At 50.2% G+C, this 20004-nt stretch overlaps 2 protein-coding genes across 6 annotated transcripts in view; one reads left to right on the top strand and one right to left on the bottom strand.

Moving 5' to 3' along the window:
* Window positions 1-10727, bottom strand: part of LOC132382888 (E3 ubiquitin-protein ligase BRE1B-like) — a 31428-nt gene extending 20701 nt beyond the window's left edge. For 2 of the 4 annotated variants that reach the window (XM_059953412.1, XM_059953417.1), the window contains exons 1-6: window positions 10588-10727; window positions 4931-5101; window positions 2371-2538; window positions 1786-1921; window positions 1026-1250; window positions 32-150 (exon numbers count right to left, since the gene is read on the bottom strand). In XM_059953412.1, the coding sequence (XP_059809395.1) occupies window positions 32-150; window positions 1026-1250; window positions 1786-1921; window positions 2371-2538; window positions 4931-5062 (780 nt within the window). In that variant the 5' untranslated portion in view covers window positions 5063-5101; window positions 10588-10727. The remainder of the gene's footprint in view (window positions 1-31; window positions 151-1025; window positions 1251-1785; window positions 1922-2370; window positions 2539-4930; window positions 5102-10587) is intronic. The other 2 variants (XM_059953414.1, XM_059953413.1) reach the window with 2 other exon arrangements.
* Window positions 10728-10980: 253 nt separating this feature from the next.
* cfap119 (cilia and flagella associated protein 119) lies at window positions 10981-19977 on the top strand. Of its 2 annotated transcripts, XM_059953410.1 has the most exons (9): window positions 10995-11288; window positions 14859-14890; window positions 15167-15232; window positions 15701-15870; window positions 16353-16423; window positions 17041-17157; window positions 17331-17382; window positions 19316-19414; window positions 19720-19977. In XM_059953410.1, exons 1-9 carry the CDS (start codon window positions 11241-11243, stop codon window positions 19899-19901), a joined length of 837 nt encoding a protein of 278 aa, XP_059809393.1. In that variant the 5' UTR covers window positions 10995-11240; the 3' UTR covers window positions 19902-19977. The 2 variants fall into 2 exon arrangements, with proteins under 2 accessions (XP_059809394.1, XP_059809393.1); XM_059953411.1 differs by lacking the exon at window positions 17041-17157 and having other exon boundaries at window positions 10981-11288.
* The last annotated feature ends 27 nt before the right edge of the window (window positions 19978-20004 follow it).

The following is a 20004-nucleotide window of genomic DNA, read 5'->3' as shown; positions in this document are numbered from 1 at the left end:
GCAGGGAAACGTGCCCTGCCTAGTCTATTACCTCCATGGACATCTTGTGATGCTTGCCCTGCAGCTGGGTTGCAAGGTCGTGTAGACGCCGGTTCTCCCCCATTACCTCTTGGTTCAGGCATCGAGCACTGTCCTCCAATTCTGCTGCTCCTACGGGGGTCAGGAAGAAAGATGGGGGGGGGGGAAGAGGAAGGGGTAGGAGGGAGGGAAAAGGTAGGAGGGAGGGGCAGGTGGGGTAAATGGGGGTGGGGGAATGAGGAGGGGACAAGGAGGGAGCGGTTGAGAGAAAGTTGGGAAGGGTGAGGGGGAGGTAGAGATAAGAGAGGTGGAGGGAGAAGGATGAAGCAGGAAGCAGAGAAGGAGGACATGATAGAGTGGAATGGGGAAGGGCAGGAGAAGGTAGGACAAGGCAAAGGAGGTGGGTGACAGAGAGGGGGATGAGAGGACGAAGCAGGGAGAGAAAGGAGACCCACTGTTACTCCAGTGACCACAATAAGAGCAAATGCTGGGAGCGACTTTGGGGATGAGGGGTGAGAAGTGGGACAGGTTCAGCAGACACAGAGATGGCTTGGCCCTGAATTGACAACCCCGGCTTGGCAGAACCAGAAAATGGGGGTGGGAGGGCCACTCCTCTCCAGTGAAGGTCTATCAGTCAGAAGTGGAAAGGGAGTTCCACAAGACAGAGTGAATGGGCGGGGTGGGACAGGGGTAACTAGGAGGGGAGAATGAGCAATGGGATGAGCTAGTGGGGCTTTTCAGAATGAAGGATGGGGTCGGGCACGTGAGGGTATAGCGGGGAACAGGGTTATGTGGAAGGAGGGTTCTGGAGAGGTGGGGGGACAATAAGAGGAACATCTCAGTGGTAGGGGAATGAGGAGGAAGAATCCTTGAGGGGTAATGGAGGGGTGTGAGAATTGTATGTTCCTGGGGGTGGACAAGAAGCAGGAAAGTGGGGTATGTAAACTGCAGTTTCTTGGTGATGGGGCAGTGATCTATCTTTAACATAGCTGGAGGCAAGGACTCACCTTGGCTGCTGAGCCTCTGACACAGCCCCTCAACGCGGCGGTGCAGTCGGTCAAAGACCTCCACGATGCGCGACACGGCCTTCTTGGAGAAATCCATGCGCTCCTGGAGCTGCAGTTCGATCTCCTCGCTACTGCTGCTCGCTAGTGTGGCCAGGAACGAGAGTGCCGGCTCCTCTAGTGGCTCCTTCACTGTTGCAGGAGGAGGGCTCGGGTCTGGCAGAGTGACTGGGTGGTGAGGGAAGAGGGGTTGAGGTGAGGGGGATGGAGTGAAGAAGAGGGAGGGGATAGAGGAGGAGGGGCAAGGGGAGAGGGAGCAGGCAGGGGGAGGGGTGGGGGAAGGGTAGAGTGGGGGACAGAGAGGTGAGGATGGAGGTAAAGAGAGTGAGGGTGCAGAGTGGAGTGGGAGAGAAAGATACAGAAAACACATGAAAACAGCAACAGTGAGGGGGAGAGATAGAGAGCACAAAAAAGTAAAATGTTGTCCATCATATCCCATTCTTTCACTCCACTCTCTTCTGCTCCCATCCCTCACACCCTCCTTGCTAGCCATCCCTCTCCTTCCCCTTTCAGTCTCTCACCCGACCACCCCATCTCTGCAGTCCCTCACTCTTACTCCCTTCCCGCGACATACACTCCCTTAACACCATCTTCCCTCTTCCTCCTTATTGTTGCCCCCCCATATCCCCATCACTACCATTCCCCTCTCCAATCCCTCTTCTCATTGCCCCCCACTCCCTCCCATTGTCCCGAGGTACCCCACCTGTCTCCTGCTCTGTGCTCTCTTGTCCCTCGGTGCTGTGGGTGGGCTCGGTGGTCTCTGGGTCTTCTCTGGGTGCTGGCACCTCGTCCGGCTCCGGGTCATACCTGTGCAGTAGCACCTGCACGTTCTCATCCAGCTGGGGAGGAGGGAGAGAGACGGAGTAAAGTAGGGGGAGGTACAGTGGAAAGGGGAGGGGGAAGTGAGAGGGTGAAGAGGGGAGAGGGGAAGGGGGGGTTAGGGGGAGGGAGAGGTGAAGAGAGGAGGGAGAGAGGAGAGAGCGGGAGGGAGAGGGGAGAGAGGGAGTGGGGGAACAGGGGAGGGAGAGTGGGGAGAGAGGAAGGGGAGGGGGGTTAGGGGGAGGGAGAGGGGAAGAGGGGGCAGGGAAGGGAGAGAGTGGAGGGAGAGGAGAGCACAAGAGGGATAGAGAGAGCAGGTCAGTTGGTCAACCATAAGGACCAAGGCTTCCCTCCTGACCTTCTCACCTCTGACCCTCCCCCTCACCCTTCTCCCCTCAGTTCTCCCTCCCTCTCCTCCTGTACATTCAACCCTCTTTGAACCTCTCTCCCGCGCCCCCCCCCCACCCACCTGGCTCCAGTATCGGTTGACGATGAGCAGCGTGGCATCATCAGTGGCCTGTCGTTTCTCCAGCTTCTCGATCCGTTCCCTCAGTTCGTCTTCAATCGCCTGCCGCTGCTCCAGGCGCTCCGCCAGCTTCTTGTTCTTGAACTGGAGGACCTTCAGGTCCATCTCCTCCTGCAGTGGGGAAGCCAAAAGGCAGGTACCTCCTCAGAGACGGTAGATGCTCTCCTGTTGCCCCCACCCACCTAGGAATATGGAAATGCCCATATCTGGACTGGAGCCAGCACGATGCAAGCAGAGTACAAGATCCAGAAGAAGGCACAGGATATGGTGATCCTCGAGAGGCTTGAGCCAGTGCATGTGGAATGTCTGGTCCAGTGGAAGGCACTGGGTAATATATCCTACAGGAGACTTATTGGAAATGGTTGGGAGTTAACATGGGCCAGCAGAATGTAAGGGACAAGGTGATCCATGAAGGACTTACAGATGCAATATGAGAAAAATTAAAGTTTTAACATTAATTTCAATATAACCGGAATATAAAATAAAAAACTTTATACAATGCTGGACAGACCACATTTGGAATATCGTGCACAATCTTAGATCACAAAACCAAAGGAGGATGTGCTGATTCAAAGACTAACTGTATCCCTACTACCCCCAACACTGTCACTGACTGTATCCCCACTGACGATAATCCAGCTCCCTCACACCGTCCCCCAGTGTCTCCTCACCCCCAACACTGTCACTGACTGTATCCCCACTGATGTTAATCCAGCTCCCTCACACCATCCCTCAGTGTCTCCTCACCCCCAGCACCCCGTCACTGACTGTATCCCCACTGATGTTAATCCAGCTCCCTCACACCGTCCCCCAGTGTCTCCTCACCCCCAACACTGTCACTGATTGTATCCCCACTGATGTTAATCCAGCTCCCTCACACCGTCCCCCAGTGTCTCCTCACCCCCAGCACCCCGTCACTGACTGTATCCCCACTGATGTTAATCCAGCTCCCTCACACCGTCCCCCAGTGTCTCCTCACCCCCAACACTGTCACTGATTGTATCCCCACTGATGTTAATCCAGCTCCCTCACACCGTCCCCCAGTGTCTCCTCACCCCCAGCACCCCGTCACTGACTGTATCCCCACTGACGATAATCCAGCTCCCTCACACCGTCCCCCAGTGTCTCCTCACCCCCAGCACCCCGTCACTGACTGTATCCCCACTGACGATAATCCAGCTCCCTCACACCGTCCCCCAGTGTCTCCTCACCCCCAGCACCCCGTCACTGACTGTATCCCCACTGACGATAATCCAGCTCCCTCACACCGTCCCCCAGTGTCTCCTCACCCCCAGCACTGTCACTGATTGTATCCCCACTGATGTTAATCCAGCTCCCTCACACCGTCCCCCAGTGTCTCCTCACCCCCAGCACCCCGTCACTGACTGTATCCCCACTGATGTTAATCCAGCTCCCTCACACCGTCCCCCAGTGTCTCCTCACCCCCAACACTGTCACTGATTGTATCCCCACTGATGTTAATCCAGCTCCCTCACACCGTCCCCCAGTGTCTCCTCACCCCCAGCACCCCGTCACTGACTGTATCCCCACTGACGATAATCCAGCTCCCTCACACCGTCCCCCAGTGTCTCCTCACCCCCAGCACCCCGTCACTGACTGTATCCCCACTGACGATAATCCAGCTCCCTCACACCGTCCCCCAGTGTCTCCTCACCCCCAGCACCCCGTCACTGACTGTATCCCCACTGACGATAATCCAGCTCCCTCACACCGTCCCCCAGTGTCTCCTCACCCCCAGCACTGTCACTGATTGTATCCCCACTGATGTTAATCCAGCTCCCTCACACCGTCCCCCAGTGTCTCCTCACCCCCAGCACCCCGTCACTGACTGTATCCCCACTGACGATAATCCAGCTCCCTCACACCGTCCCCCAGTGTCTCCTCACCCCCAACACTGTCACTGATTGTATCCCCACTGATGTTAATCCAGCTCCCTCACACCGTCCCCCAGTGTCTCCTCACCCCCAACACTGTCACTGATTGTATCCCCATTGATGTTAATCCAGCTCCCTCACACCGTCCCCCAGTGTCTCCTCACCCCCAGCACCCCGTCACTGACTGTATCCCCACTGACGATAATCCAGCTCCCTCACACCGTCCCCCAGTGTCTCCTCACCCCCAGCACCCCGTCACTGACTGTATCCCCACTGACGATAATCCAGCTCCCTCACACCATCTGTCAGTGACCCCTCTCCCCAAATGCGCAGTGTCACTGACTGTATCCCAACTGATATTAATCCAGCACCCTCACACCATCCCTCAGTGTCTCCTCACCCCCAGCACCGCGTCACTGACTGTATCCCAACTGATATTAATCCAGCTCCCTTACACCATCCCTCAGTGATCCCTGTCCTCCAATGCCTCAAGTCACCATCTGTATCCCCACTGACAATAATGCCCCCCCACACCATCTGTCTGAAACTCTTCACCCCGCGCCACGTTACTGAGCAACTTGCAGAGTCCCACACACTAGCTCACGTACAGTGGAGGAGATCCCTCCGAGGCGGATGGGCTCGATCAGGGTGGTGGTGGGTTTCTCCTCCGTGTTTGTCTTCTTCTCCGGGGGTCCGGAACCCGCATCGGACGCGGCTCGTTTACTCCCCGTGGCGGACATCACTCTGGGTGGGTGGGAGGAGAACAGCAGAGTCTAACCCTGTGTCAGAAGATGGAGTGAGGGAGATGGTGGAGACAAAGGGGGAAGGCAAAAGAGGGATGTATGGGGGAGAAACAGTAGAAAAGGGGACAGACAGGGGAGGAGAGGGAGTTGGGGGGGTAAAGTGATGTGAGAATGGTGGGAGGGGAGGAAGGAGTATGCACGAACGGGATAGGGTGAGAAAGGGAATGAGGGAATGTGAGAGAAAAGGGGTTTGAGGGGTAGTGGGTAGAGGAGTAGGGGTGTAGAAGGAAGGAGTTATAGGGAGGGGGAAATGGAGTGGATTAGAGGGAAAGGGGGCAGGGAAAGAATATATCAATGGTGTTGACATGTTTTCTACTCCAGCTTCCTCCTTTCCCCACCCACCCATCCAAATGTACTCAGCAAATCCTGTATCTGTCTCCATTCCTTCATTCCCCTTCATCCATTGCCTCTTTCTTCTCATTTGCCCCAAACCTCTACTACATCCAGCATCCCTCAAACCTTCCTCTCACCCCTCCTTTTGCCATTTTCTCCCTTTCAGCCCACCTCCCTGCCCTCATTCTATCCTCCTCCATCGCTCATTGTTCAATTCATGCCTGCTGTTCCCTCACTCCCTCTCCCCTCATTCTCTCAAGCTTGTTCCTCCCCCTCATTGCTCATCACTGTTTTCCTCCCTGTCCCCTCACTTCCCCTTCTCCATTCCCTCCTTGTCTCCTCTCTTCCTCAATCCCTCCAGCACATTTGTGAATGACATCAAGATTGGGGGCATAGTGAACAGTGAAGACGACCTTCAAAGCTTTCAGCAGGATCTGGAGCAGCTGGAATTTAATGGAGACAAGTGTGACGTGCTTCACTTTGGGAGGACAAACCAGCGTAGGACTTACAAAGGGTTTAAATAAGCCTGGAGTAAATTAATGTATGGATGCTGGTTGAATGAGGGGACAAGGGGAATACGGAATGAGGGGACTGAGAAAGGGACCTGAGAAAACAGATCCATAAACTAGAGTTGCAGGGAGGTGGGATCCAGAGTGGAGTGGTTGTGGATAAAGATGTTAAGCCTACATTCAAAGTCAGGAATTGAAAGGTTGAGCATGGTGGGACTACATTCATAGCTGTGTATATTTCAATGCAGAGCATTGTAGGAAAGGCTTTAGGCATGGATCAGCACATGAAATTATGACATTGTCGCTTTGGTTACATGAGGGGCAGGACAAGCTGTTCATTGTTCCAGGGTTCTGTTGTTTTAGCCATGATAAAGCAGGAGGGGAGGGGTTACTAGTCAGGGAAAATGTTACAGCAGTACTCAGACAGGACAGGCTGGAGAACTTGCCTAGTGAGAAATGACGAATAAGAAATGTATGACCAGGTTATTGGGCTTATATCAGAGACCACCCAACAGTCAGCGGGGTTTAGTGGAGCAAACTTGTCAGGAGATTGCACACTGTTGTCAGAAACATAGGGCTGTGATAGTACATGATTTTAAATGTGTTCAGGAAAATTTCTTAAATCGGTTACCTAGAAATCACAACCAGTGAGAGTGCCATAGTCGATCTATTACAGAATGAGACAGGGCAGGTGATAAAAGTCTGTGCAGGGGAGCACTTTGTATCTGGTGATCATAATGCCATTAGATCAAGGCAGTTATGGAAAAGGATAGGCTAGTCCTCGGGTTAAGATTATAAACTGGAGAAAGGACAATTTTGATGGTATCAGAAAGGATCTGGCAAGTGTGGATTGGGGCAGGTTGTTTTCTGGCAAAGGTGTACTTGGTAAGTGGGAGAACTCTGTTCTTGAGAGAACAGAGTTTGTACATTCCTGTCAGGAAAAGGACAAGACTGACAGGTTGAGGGAACCGTGGTTTTCGACAGACATTGAGCCCCTAGTTAAGAAAAAGGAGGAGGTGCATTGCAGGTATAAGCATGTTGGAATAAATGAGGTACTTGAGGAGTGTAAGAAATGGAAGAGAAAAGGAAATCAGGAGAACCAAGACAACTTGCTAGAGGCTGCTCTAGCAGATATGGTGAAGGAGAATCCTAAGGGTTTCCACAGAAATATTAAGAGCAAGAGGACAAAATTGGTCCTCTGGAAGATCGAAGTGGTAATCTATGCGTGGAACCAAAAGAGATCACAGAAGGATTTTTTTGCATCTGTGTTTACTCACTCGGGAGCTGGACATGTCTACAGATGTATGGCAATGCAGCAGCAAGAACATGGATCCCATTGTTCACAGAGATGTTTACTGTCTTGAGGTAAACCAGGGTGGATATATCCCCAGAGCATGACAATGGGTTCCCTTGACCCTGGGGAAGGCTAGTGCAGAAATTGCAGGGGCCTTAGCAGTGATACTTAAAACATTTTTAGCTGCCGATGAATTAGAGGATAGCTGATTTAAGTATTTAAGAAAGGCTCTAAGAATGAGCCTGACATCAGTAGTAGGAAAGTTATTGGAAAGTATTCTAAGGGACCGGATCTATAAGTATTTGGATAGACATGGACTAATTAGGGATAGTCAACCTGGCTTTGTGTATAATCCTGTCCAACAAATCTTATGGGGTCTTTCAAGAAAGTTACCAGGAAAATTGATGAAGGGAAGGCCTTTGACATGGGAGGTTGGTCAAAAAGGCAATTGCTTAGCATTCAAGATGAGATTGTAAAATGAGTTAAACATTGGCTTCCCGGAAGAGGTCAGAGGGTGGTTGTAGATGGTCGCCTCTCTGACTGGAAACCTGTGACTAGTGGAGTGCCGCAAGGATTTGTGCTGGGTCCATCGTTGTTTGTCATGAGGAAGACTATCAAAGTTTGCAGCAGGATCTGGACCAGGTGGTGAAATGGGCTGAAAAATGGACGATGGAATTTAATGCAGGCAAGTGCGAGGTGTTGCATTTTGGGGGGACCTGCCAGGGTATGTCTTACACAGTAAGCAGCCGGGAACTGAGAAGAGCGGTAGAACAAAGGGATCTGGGAATATGGATCTGTAATTCCTTGAAAGTGGAGCACAGGTAGAAGAGTTCATAAAGCAAACTTTTTGGCATATTAGCCTTCTAAATCAATGTACTGAGTACAGGAGATGGCAATGTTGAACTTGTATAAGGTATTGGTGTGGCCTACTCTGAAGTAAGCAGTTTTGGTCACCTACCTACAGGAAAAACATCAATAAGATTGAAAGAGTACAGAGAAAATTTACAACTATAGAGTAAATGAAAGCAGGCTTTTTCCACCTATGCTGGGTGAAGCAAGGTGTCACACATGCTTTACAAGAGTCCATGATATTGCAAGAAAGATACTAGCATCTACAGAGCATTGGCTGATTGGCAGGAGGAAAACAGTGGGAATAAAGGAGCCTTTTCTGATTGGCTGCCTGTGAGAAGTGTCATTCTGTAGGGGTCAGTTTTGGGACAGCTTCTTTTTATGTTATTATGCCAATAATTTGGACGATGGAATTGATGGCTCTCTACTAAAGTTTGCGGATGATATGAAGATAGGTGAAGGAGCAGGTAGTTTTGAGGAAGCAGGGATACTGCAGGGTTTAGAGAGATTAGGAGAATGGGCAAAGAAGTGGCAGATGGAATACAGTTTCAGGATGTGTACGGTCATGTACTTTGGTAGAAGAAATAGAACTTAAACTGTTTTCTAAATGGGCAGAAAATTCAAAAATCTTAGATGCAAAGGGACTTGGGAGTCCTTGTGCAGGATTCCCTAAAGGATAATTTGCAGGTTGAGTCACTGGTGAGAAAGGCCATGCAATGTTAGCATTCATCTCCAGAGAATTAGAATATAAAAGCAAGAATGTAATGCTGAGGCTTTATAAAGCATTGGTGAGACCTCACTTGGGAGTACTGTGAGCAATTTTAGGCCCCTCATTTAAGAAGGGATGTGCTACATTGCTGATATGGAGAGTCCAGAGGAAGTTCATGAGAATGATTCTGAAAAGCAAGGTTTATCATATGAAAAGCAATTGATGGCTCTGGGCCTTTACTTGCTTGAATTTAAAAGAATGAGGGGATAGATCTCATGAAACCTATTAAACATTGAAAGGCTTGGATAGAGTAGATGTGGAGGAGATGTTTCCTATGGTGGAAGAGTCTAAGACCAGAGGACACAGCCTTTGAATAGAGACATCCAGTTAGAATGGAAATGAGGAGGAATTTCTTTAGCCAGAGGGTAGTGACATAATGGATTTCATTGCTTCAGGCAGATGTGGAGGCCAAGTCATTGGATATATTTTAGGTGGAGATGGATAAGTTCTTGATTTAGTCAGGACACAAAAGGTTACAGAGGAGAGCAGGAGAATTGCGTCGAGAGAGAAATGGACCAGCCATGATGAAATGGCATAGCAGACTCACTGGGCTGAATGGCCTAGTTCTGCTCCTATGTCTTCTGATGACCAGAGCTGGAGCTCATCGGTTAAGGGTGAAAGGTGAAATGTTTAAGGGGAAACTTCTTCACTCAGAGGGTGGTGGGAGTGTGGCCTGAACCGCCAGCGTACGTGGTGGATGAAGAGTCGACTTCAACATTTGAGGAGGGTTTGAATAGGTACGTGGATGGGTGAGGGCTGATGGTTCAGCACTGACTAGGTGGGCCAAATGGCCTGTTACCATGCTGCAGTGTTCTACCGCTCTATGAAAGTGGTGTCACTGGTAGATAGGATAATAAAGGGAGTTATTGGCCTTCATAGATCAGGACCATGAGTACAGGAGTTGAGATGTTTTGTTGAATTACCATAAAACATTGGTGAGGCCAAATTTGGAGTATTGTGTACAGTTCTGGTCACCAACCTTCAGCAAAGATATCAGAATGATTGAAAGAATGCAGAGAAAATTTACAAGAATGCTGCCAGCACCTCAGAACTTGAGTGATAAGAAAGTTGAGAAGGTTAGGACTTCAGTCCCTGGAGTGAGGGAGAATGAGGGGAACTTTTTCTACTCAGGTGGATACAGATACTATTGCAACTTTTAAGAGAGGGGTACGGAGGGTTATGGTCCAGGTGTGGGTCGATGGGTCAAGGCAGACTGACAGATTGGCGTGGCAGCTCTGTTTCTATGCCGGAGTGTTCTAATTCTCGACCCCTCCCTCATCCAATGTCCCCATCCCAAGGCCTCTTTCCCCTTACCCTCATTTAACGTCCCATCCCATGCGCTCCCTTCCTCTATACCCCCGTCCCCTCACTTAACATCACCATCCCATGCCCGCCCTCCTTCCCTCCCTCAATACCTTCTCCCAGTCCACTCATTCAATATCCCCATTCCATGGCTTCGCCAGACCTCTCCCCTGATATCTCATCCTCTTGCAAATTAAATGTCCCAAAGCCTGTCTTGCCTCTCTCATTCCCCTACCCTCCCTGTCCCCTCATTAAATGTTCCCATCCCATGTCCTCTCTCATTTCCTCCACCCTCCCTGTCCCCTCATTTCCCCTACCCTTACTGTCTCCTCATTCCCTCCCCCTCTCATTCATCTCCGTTCCCTCATTTCCTCCCTACCTAATTTAAAAGCGCTCCCTCACTCACCTCTCCGTCCACGCTCGCCGCTCCCTCAGTGCCAATTGCGCTCCCCCCGCCGCTCCCTCCTCCTCCTCCCGCCCGCCGCCATGTCGCGAGCAGCAGCGGGCGGACAAGCGGCGACAGGCACCCGGATGCTGAACCCTGACCCCCACCACCCACGGCAACTGCCCGGTATCCCTGGTAACCGCCCCCTCTCTACGCCCCCCAACAACTGCAGCAAACGCTTTTCCATCCTCCGTTTGTTTGAATTATTTCTGACTTTAATTGCAAAGTAAAATAATTTTGTTAGCATCAATTCTGAAGCAGGAGAGGACGACCGGAAGTGACCTGCCGCCTCGCCCTTTTATCGCTTAACGTTCTCCCACAAGCACGCCATTTAAAATCTCGCTGCAATGGTTATGCCTTAGCATACAGGTCTGTGAATTATATTCTGGTGTGTTAAGTTATATATAAAAAAATAAAGGTAACTTCAAGCCACCTCCTCGTCTGATTGGTCCAGCAGCCCGAGAGCCGGAAATGGATCTGGAGAGAGAAGCGTGGCCTCTACCGTTGTCATGGTGATGGAAGAGTCGCTGGATCTTCACATCAGATTCTGGCCCTTCCGAAAAAAATCACTGATAGGTTTTCATATATAGTTATAGATAAGCAGATTATCGTGAATGAAAGCGAGTGCCGGCGTGCAGATGGATCACAAGCGGCTGGAGAAGGTGAGGGCATCGATGTTTGGTACGAGGATAATAGATGTGAAGGTGGAAGTATCCCCCAGCGTTGATAAACTCAGCACCGTGAGAGTGCAAACGTAAGGTGCAGATACACCCTGCATTGTGAGTGTGTCAGTGTAAGGTGTAGATACATCTGCACTGTGAGTGTGTAAATACACTCGAGTGTATTACCATCCTGAGTGTAGTACTATCTAGTAAGAATCGGGTAGAGAGAGAGCGAAACGTGGACTGCAGACATAAACTAGTGTCTCATAATGAGCAACGTTATATTGTACATGGAGCGTGATATACAGAGCAATGATCTATAGCTTCTCCCTATAGATGCTGCCTGGCCTGCTGTGTTCCACCAGCATTTTGTGTGTGTTGTTCGAATTTCTAGCATCTGCAGATTTCCTCGTGTTTGCTCGATATACATGGAGCATAATGTTTTAGATATTGTGGCTAATATTACACATATAGTTTCCAACATTATAGATGGAGAATAATATAGAAAGTGGCTGATACAGTCCAGTACATCTCAGGCAAATCCCTCCCCACTGTTGAGCGCACTTACACAGAGCATTGCCAGAAGAAATCAACACTATTTCACTAGTGTGTATATACTAGTTAGTATTTCACAACACTAACAGAACAAGAAATCAACACTATTCCCTCCTCTTCCCCCACCACCATTGAGGCCATGCTCTCTTCTCATTACTGCCGTCTTTTGGTCCCACACACTACCAGGTTCAGGAACAGTTATTCCCTTACAACCATCAGACTCCATGAAAAACTCCATTCACCACTCCTCTCAACTGGTTCTATGACCTACAGACTCATTTTCAATTACTGCTCATGTTCTCGGTCGTAATTGTTCTATTGGCACAGTTTGTCTTCATTTGCACAATGGTTGTTTATTAATCTTCGTTTATGTAGTTTTAAAAAAATAAATTCTATTGTATTTCTTTTCCTGTAAAAGCCCACAAGAAAATGAATCTCAAGGTAACATACAGTATATATGTACTTGGATAAGAAATTTACTTTGAACTCTATTACCCAGAGAATGTAGTATTATACAGAGAGCATAATCAGTTAAAAAAGTACATTTATTATCAAAGTATGTATACATCATACAACCTTCAGATTACTCTCCTTATAGGCATCCACAAAACAAAGAAACCCAAAAGAACCCGATGTGCAGAGAGGATAAAATGCACTTTTGGCAGCAATTACAGCCGTGAGTCTGGTTGGATAGGTCTCTATCAGCTTTGCACGTCAGAACTGCAATTTTCCCCCATTCTTCTTTACAAAATTGCTCAAGTTTTGCCAGTTTGCACGGGGATCATGAGTGAACAGCCCTTTTCAAGTCCAATCACAAATTCTCAATTGGATTGAGGTCAGGACTCTGACTTGGCCACTCCGGGACATTAACTTTGTTGTTTCTAAGCCATTCCTGTGTAGCCTGTGTACTTGGGGTCATTGTCTTGCTGGAAAACAAATCTTCTCCCAAGTCGCAGTTCTCTTACAGACTGCATCAGGTTTTCCTCCAGGATTTCCCTGTATTTTGCTGCATTCATTTTACCCTCTACCTTCACAAGCCCTCCAGGGCCTGCTGCAGTGAAACACCCCCACAGCACGATGCAGCCACTGCCATGCTCCACAATAGGAATGGTGTGTTTTTGATGATGTGCTGTGTTTGAGTCAAACATAGCGTTTAGTCTGATGGCCAAACAGCTCAATTTTGGTTTCATCAGACCATAGAAATTTCTTCCAGCTGAATTCAGAGTCTCCCACATGCCACCTGGCAAATTCTAGCTGAGATTTCATGAGATTTTTTGTTGACAGTGGCTTTCTTTTTGCCACTCTCCCATAAACCTGTGACTGGCAAAGCACCCGGGCAACAGTTTTTGTTTGTGCAGTCTCTCCCATCTCAGACACTGAAGCTTGTAACTCCTCCAGAGTTGTCATAGGTGTCTTGCTGGCCTCCTTCATTAGTCCCCTTCTTGGATGGTCACTCAGTTTTTGAGGACAGCCTGCTCTGGGCAGATTTACAGCTGTGCCATATTCTTTCCATTTCTTGATGATTGACTTAACTGTACTCCAAAGAATATTCAGTGACTTGGAAATGTTCTTGCATCCATTTCCTGACTCGTGCTTTTCAATAACCTTTTTGCAGAGTTGCTTGGAGTGATCTTTTGTCTTGATATTGTAGTTTTTGCCAGGATACTGACTCATCAGCAGTTGGACCTTCCAGATACAGGTGTATTTTTACTGCAATCTATTGGATCATCTTGACTGCACACAGATCTCCAAAAGCAGTCTCCATTTAGCTAATCATGTGACTTCTAAAACCAATGGGCTGCACCAGCAATGATTTGGTGTATCATATTAAAAGGGGGTGAATAGTTATGCAATCAATTATTTGTGTTTTATATTTGTAATTAATTTAGATCACTTTGTAGAGATCTGTTTTCACTTTGACAGGAAAGAGTCTTTCTGTTGATAAGTGTCAAAAAAAACTAAATTAAATCCACTGTAATTCAATGTTGTAAAACAATAAAACATGAAAACTTCCAAGGGGGGTGACTATTTCGTATAGGCTCTGTATTAGATTATATTGCTCACAATTCACATTGTATGCATCACTTAATGTACCAATGTAATGCATTATATGCAACACATACATCCTGTAATAAATGGAAATGGAGGAACATAAGGTAATACACGTTCCTGACCAGTTAAATCTGCTTTCTGTGCTTTGCTGTTGGAAAATGGACAGGAGCCCTAGAGGTCAAGGGGAGGGGTGGAAGAGAGTTGAAAGCCTCTTGTTTCTGTCCCACCAATGCAACAGGGATTTCCTATGTAAACGTCACACTGCAGGACTGCTGAGTGGCCAGTGGGTGGCACGTTAATGTAGAAATTCATACAAGAGCACATGAACGTCATAACAGATTAAATTAAATCTCTCCTTCCTGCACACGGTCCTTGTCTGTTCGTGTATAACAGCCTTTTATACACCTTTATCATATCTGTCTTCTCCACCACTACCTCTGGCAGCTCATTCTAGGCACCCACTGTTCTGTGTTTTTTAAAACAAAACAACTTACCCCACATAACTCCTTTATACTTTCCCACTCTCAACTGAAATACGTCTCCTCTGGTATTAAACATTTCTACCCATGAGAAGTGATACTGACTGTCTGTCTCAGCATGTCAACTTTCTAAACCTCTAACCCCTTGGCTTCTGCCATGCCACATAAAACAACCCAAGTTTGTCAAACCTCAGTTCTGTAATGGAGACAGCTTGGTGGTGAAACCATTCTGCACCCTCTGCAAAGCCTTCTTCCAATCGGGGCTCCCAGGACTGCACACAACATCCAACGTGGCCTGACCAGATTTTCTCCCAGGCTATTCTGGCCCCCATCCATGTCCCAATGAAGTACATGGAGGGTAATTAGCCCCACAGTGTGTGTAGGTGAGGACGTCTAGATCCTGAGAGTTGTTGGGGTTGTGGGTGGGGAGAAGGTTGTTATATTGAAATGAAAATTTTTAAATTGTTTTTTCTTTGCCTTCCAGCCCCAACTACCGGAAGCCAGGATTTGTATATGGTGAGCTCTCTCCTCACTGGCCTCTGCCCACCACCCGTCTCAGTCTCCGATATTTCAAGTAAACTTGGCCCTGTCCATTCCCAGTTCCTCTCCCTTCCTTTCCATGTCAGTTTCCCTTCCCCTCTGAGACCACTGTGGCTTTGTCTGACCTGCTTCCTTCTCCCCTTGTATGTCCACTCTGAGACAGTCCTGACCTCGTCCGTCCCCATTTTCTCCTCCCCAAAAGGATATCCCCTCAGCTGATCACCTCTGACAATGATCTTCACCTCACCCCAGGGAGGATCTGACCTACAGTGGGATGGACGTCATCGAGCAGGCAGCCAGCATGGAAGAACTGAAGCTGTGAGTGGAGAAGGGAGGAGTGAAGGCAAGCGGGAAAGAGGAGAGTGCAAAGGAAAGGGAGGAGGAGGAGTGCAAAAGAGGGGGGAGGAGGAATGGAAAAGAGGTGTGAGGGGGCAAAGGCATGGAGAGGAAGGGAGGGTTGGAAGGGTCAGATGGAAAGAGGGAGGTAGTGGAAAAGAGGGGTGGAGGAGGAGAGGGAAGGGCAAGTGATGGGGAAGAGTGGGTATGGGGGGGGAGGTAAAGAGGGAGCCAGTGAAAAGGAGAGAAGTGAAGAAGGGGAGGGGAGGACAAGGCAGTGAGCTGTGTGAAGGTAGGACCCAGTGATTATTTATTTCTGGAGGTAGGATGGTGGGGAGGTCAGAGGTTGCTATCAAACTTGTCCTCGTCTCTCTCTCTCTCTCACACCCCATTTATTCCTCCCTCTGTTTTCCTCCCCGTTTCACTCCCTCCCCTCGATCCCCTTTACAGAGCCCTGTCTCAGCTGCTGTGTGAACCCCTGCAGACCTGCGATCCCCGGGGTTCCATTCTGCTCGACCTGTACGCCTACGCTGTGCAGTTCAGCCGGACCCACAGCTTCAGCAAGGAACAGACTTCGGCCTTCTTCTCCATTCTCCGCAGGCTGCACAGGGCTGCTACAGGCAAGAACAGGGTGTGCGGGGCCAGCTGTACAGGGCAAGAGGGACATACAGGGTCAGCTACAGGGCAAGAGGGACATACAGGACTAGCTACAGGGCAAGAGGGACATACAGGGCCAGCTATAGGCAAGGGCTGGGGTGTGCCACTGATGGGGAGAATGCAGGAAATGAGCTACACCATGGTAGGGTGTATTAGGTAGCTCCCTTAGGTAAGGGGGAGAGTGCACAGGGTGGGGCTGACACCACAGACGAGAGGAGAACAGACTATGGGCAACTGAAAAGGTGTCAGGCCAGCCTGCAGAGGGAGTAGGGGGTGAGTGCTACAGGGGTAGAGAGGCTGTGGTGGAGGACAAGGGAGGGGTGAGCTGTTGCTACAGATAAGGATGTTTCAGGGCCAGCTACAGGGCAGGGTATCGTGGTGTGCCTGGGGTTGTGAGCATCCGTGTCCCTCTTACCCAGCACCTTCTCCTCTTTCCCCCTTCCAGGAACTCCTCTGGGGAACGTGGACGAGTGCTGCCAGTACTTCAAAGAGCTGCTCCTCTGCCACGCTGTGCGGGTGAGGGGGACGTACTCCTTAGTCTTGGAAGGAGCATGGAGGGAGTAGGGAGAGTATGGACAAGGGGGAGGTGGGGCTTCGGAGGAGGAGGAGCAGGGGTAGGGGTGGTCAAAGGAGGAAGTGGACGACAGGTAAGGGGTGGGTGAGGTGAGGTGGGGTTAGAAAGATGGAGGATTGGTGGGTCTAACATTTGGAGAGAATGTCCCAAATCATTTACTTTTCCATGTTACACATTATTGTGAATATTCCTAAAAACCCAGCAGTAAAATGGGGCCCCAGTGGCTCAAAGGGATCGGTGGACGATCCTGGTGGGCTGAAAGTGAGTATTTAGGACCCTGTTTCCCAAACTCATTTTTCGCAAATGGAAAGAAGACCATCAGCACATAACATTTCCTTTTACCCTCGACTGACCCCCTCATCAGACATCGACCTGCTGACCCCACTCATTGCTGGGACACGGGTGGGAAGTAGGGTAAGCCCATGGGGTTACAGGAGGCAGCAAATTTTTCCAACTGGTGATGATCCCTGAAAGGTGGAGAGTAAACGGTGCCCTCAGAAGTTCAATGTTCGTCCCAGATCACAGGAGGTACTCTTCTCTTTCTCAACCCCTCCAACAGCGACCTCCGTTCAGCATTGATCTATTCAGCGCCGAGCAGGTGAAGCTTATCACAGAGTACGTCATCGACACCTACTTCAGACACTTCAAACTCTACACGTACGTCTTCACCCCTCAGGTGAGTTATGGGCACAGACTAACCAAATGGTTGTTGGCCATAGGAAGGCTGCTTTGCCTCGATCAGATAGAGAGGATGGGAGGCGGGGGGAGAGAGGTATAGTAGAGAAGGTGATGGGAGTATGGAGAGACCACATTAGGGCTCAGTGTCTGACCTCTTCATTTCCCTATCAGATTCGGATGGACCTCAGCTTTACATACTTGGGAATGCCTGACACACCTCCAGGTGAGTAGCCATGTTCAAGAAACGCAGACCAGGGAAATGGATGGAAGTCACTGGCCAAGATTGTGTGACAGGCCTGTGTGGAGTGGACTACATTCTGTGCCTGACCACAAGAATGTGTGACAGTACGGTGTGGGGGGGAGCTTCACTCTGTGTCTGACCACAGGAGTGTGTAGTGGGACAGTATGGGGGGAGCTTCACCATGTGTTTGACCCCTGGATGTGATGAGATAGTGTGGGGGGAGCTTTGCTCTGAGTCTGAACCCAAGAGTGTGTGATGTGACAGTGTGAGGGGAACCTCACTATGTGTCTGACCCCAGGAGTGTGTGATGTGACGGTGTGAGGGGAACCTCACTGCGTGTCTGACATCAGGAGTGGGTGATGTGACGGTGTGGGGGGAACCTCACTGTGTGTCTGACATCAGGAGTGTGTGATGTGACGGTGTGAGGGGAACCTCACTGCGTGTCTGACATCAGGAGTGGGTGATGTGACGGTGTGGGGGGAACCTCACTGTGTGTCTGACATCAGGAGTGTGTGATGTGACGGTGTGAGGGGAACCTCACTGTGTGTCTGACATCAGGAGTGTGTGAGGTGACGGTGTGGAGGGAACCTCACTGTGTGTCTGACGCCAGGAGTGTGTGGGGGGAACCTCACTGTGCATCTGACGCCAGGAGTGTGTGAGGGGAACCTCACTGTGTGTCTGACACCAGGAGTGTATGATGTGACGGTGTGGGGGGAACCTCACTGTGTGTCTGACGCCAGGAATGTGTGAGGTGACGGTGTGGAGGGAACCTCACTGTGTGTCTGACGCCAGGAGTGTGTGATGTGACGGTGTGGGGGGAACCTCACTGTGTGTCTGACGCCAGGAGTGTGTGAGGTGACGGTGTGGAGGGAACCTCACTGTGTGTCTGACGCCAGGAGTGTGTGATGTGACGGTGTGGGGGGAACCTCACTGTGTGTCTGACGCCAGGAGTGTGTGAGGTGACGGTGTGGAGGGAACCTCACTGTGTGTCTGACGCCAGGAGTGTGTGGGGGGAACCTCACTGTGCATCTGACGCCAGGAGTGTGTGAGGTGAACCTCACTGTGTGTCTGACGCCAGGAGTGTGTGATGTGACGGTGTGGGGGGAACCTCACTGTGTGTCTGACGCCAGGAGTGTGTGAGGTGACGGTGTGGAGGGAACCTCACTGTGTGTCTGACGCCAGGAGTGTGTGACGTGACGGTGTGGGGGGAACTGTGGGCTGGAGGAGACCGTGTACCACATGTACATGGAGTGTGTGAGGCTGCAGCCTCTTTTTGCATATTTGCGTGGGCTGCTTCTCGCCTTCTGGCTGCATTTTAGTCCCACCCTGTTTATATATGGTCATCCAGTAAGGAAGGGGGCATGGAGGGATGAGGATGTCCTAGTCAACTTGCTCCTGGGGCTGGCGAAATCCGCCATCCGTGGGTCTTGGAAATGGGTGGCGGGAGGATCTCCCCAGGCAGACTGCCTGGCAATGTTTAGGGGGTATGTTCGTGCCCGGGTAACTATTGAAAAGGAACACGCGCAGTCCACAACGGCCTTGGAGGAATTTCGAGACTGTTGGGCTCCGCGGGGTGTAAATGCCATCGTAGATAGGGATGGCAACATTCTGGTGTAATGTCTATTGTCTATCTGTAGTGCAGTAATTGTGTTTGCCACTGTTTTGTATATATTGTATAGCACCGAAATTTGTAATAAAGGATTTTGTAATAAATAAAAAAAAAGGAGTGTGTGGGGGGAACCTCACTGTGCATCTGACGCCAGGAGTGTGTGAGGGGAACCTCACTGTGTGTCTGACGCCAGGAGTGTGTGATGTGACAGTGTGGGGGGGAACCTCACTGTGTGTCTGACCCCAGGAGTGTGTGATGGGTCATCCCGCTCTCTAACATAGTTGTGCTTCCTGTCGTGGGCCGCAGCTGCTGAAGAGGAGGAACCTGTGGTGGAGGAGCAGCGGGTGGAGGAGGAGAAGGAACGGGAGGAGCTGGAAGTTCATGCCAAAGAGGAAGACCCACAGGGTGAGGATCCAGGCTGCAAGTGGGAACCACTGGGGTTGAGGGAGAAATCCTCATGATACTAACGCCGGGGCTGGGCACTGGCTTCCTGTAGGAAGCAGAGAGGTGTTGGGCCATGCGCTCCACAGATCCTGTCTACCCTCCTCCCCCACCCTCGTCCCCATTCAGCAGTCCCCACATGTCCATACACATATTCCTGAGCTCGTTCTGTTCCGAGGCCCCCTCTCCCCATCCCCACTGTGACCAGTGACCTCACCAGGCTGACTTACAATCTCTATCCCCTCCAACCCCGTCTCCCTACCCGACAGCAACTGGCATCCGCGGAGACGACCTGCGGGAGTACATCGAGGCGCAAATAGCAGAGCGAGTGTCCGAGTTGAGGGTCTCGCTGGAGGGGCAGCTGAAGGTGAGCGAGCGGCAGCTTGGCTCACAACTCTCAGCCTTGGAGAGGCCGGGCTTCAGGCAGAAAGCCTCCCGGGGCAAGAAGTAGGATGTACCCTCTCCTTCCCACCCAGAGAAATCACAGACACCAAATGCTTCCAGAATAAAGTTTATTTGTGAAATATTATGCGAGTTGGTGAAGTGGGGGGAAA

Source organism: Hypanus sabinus, chromosome 29, assembly GCF_030144855.1.
Source record: "Hypanus sabinus isolate sHypSab1 chromosome 29, sHypSab1.hap1, whole genome shotgun sequence".
NCBI classification, from domain to species: domain Eukaryota; kingdom Metazoa; phylum Chordata; class Chondrichthyes; order Myliobatiformes; family Dasyatidae; genus Hypanus; species Hypanus sabinus.
This window is presented reverse-complemented; position numbering and strand designations above follow the sequence as displayed.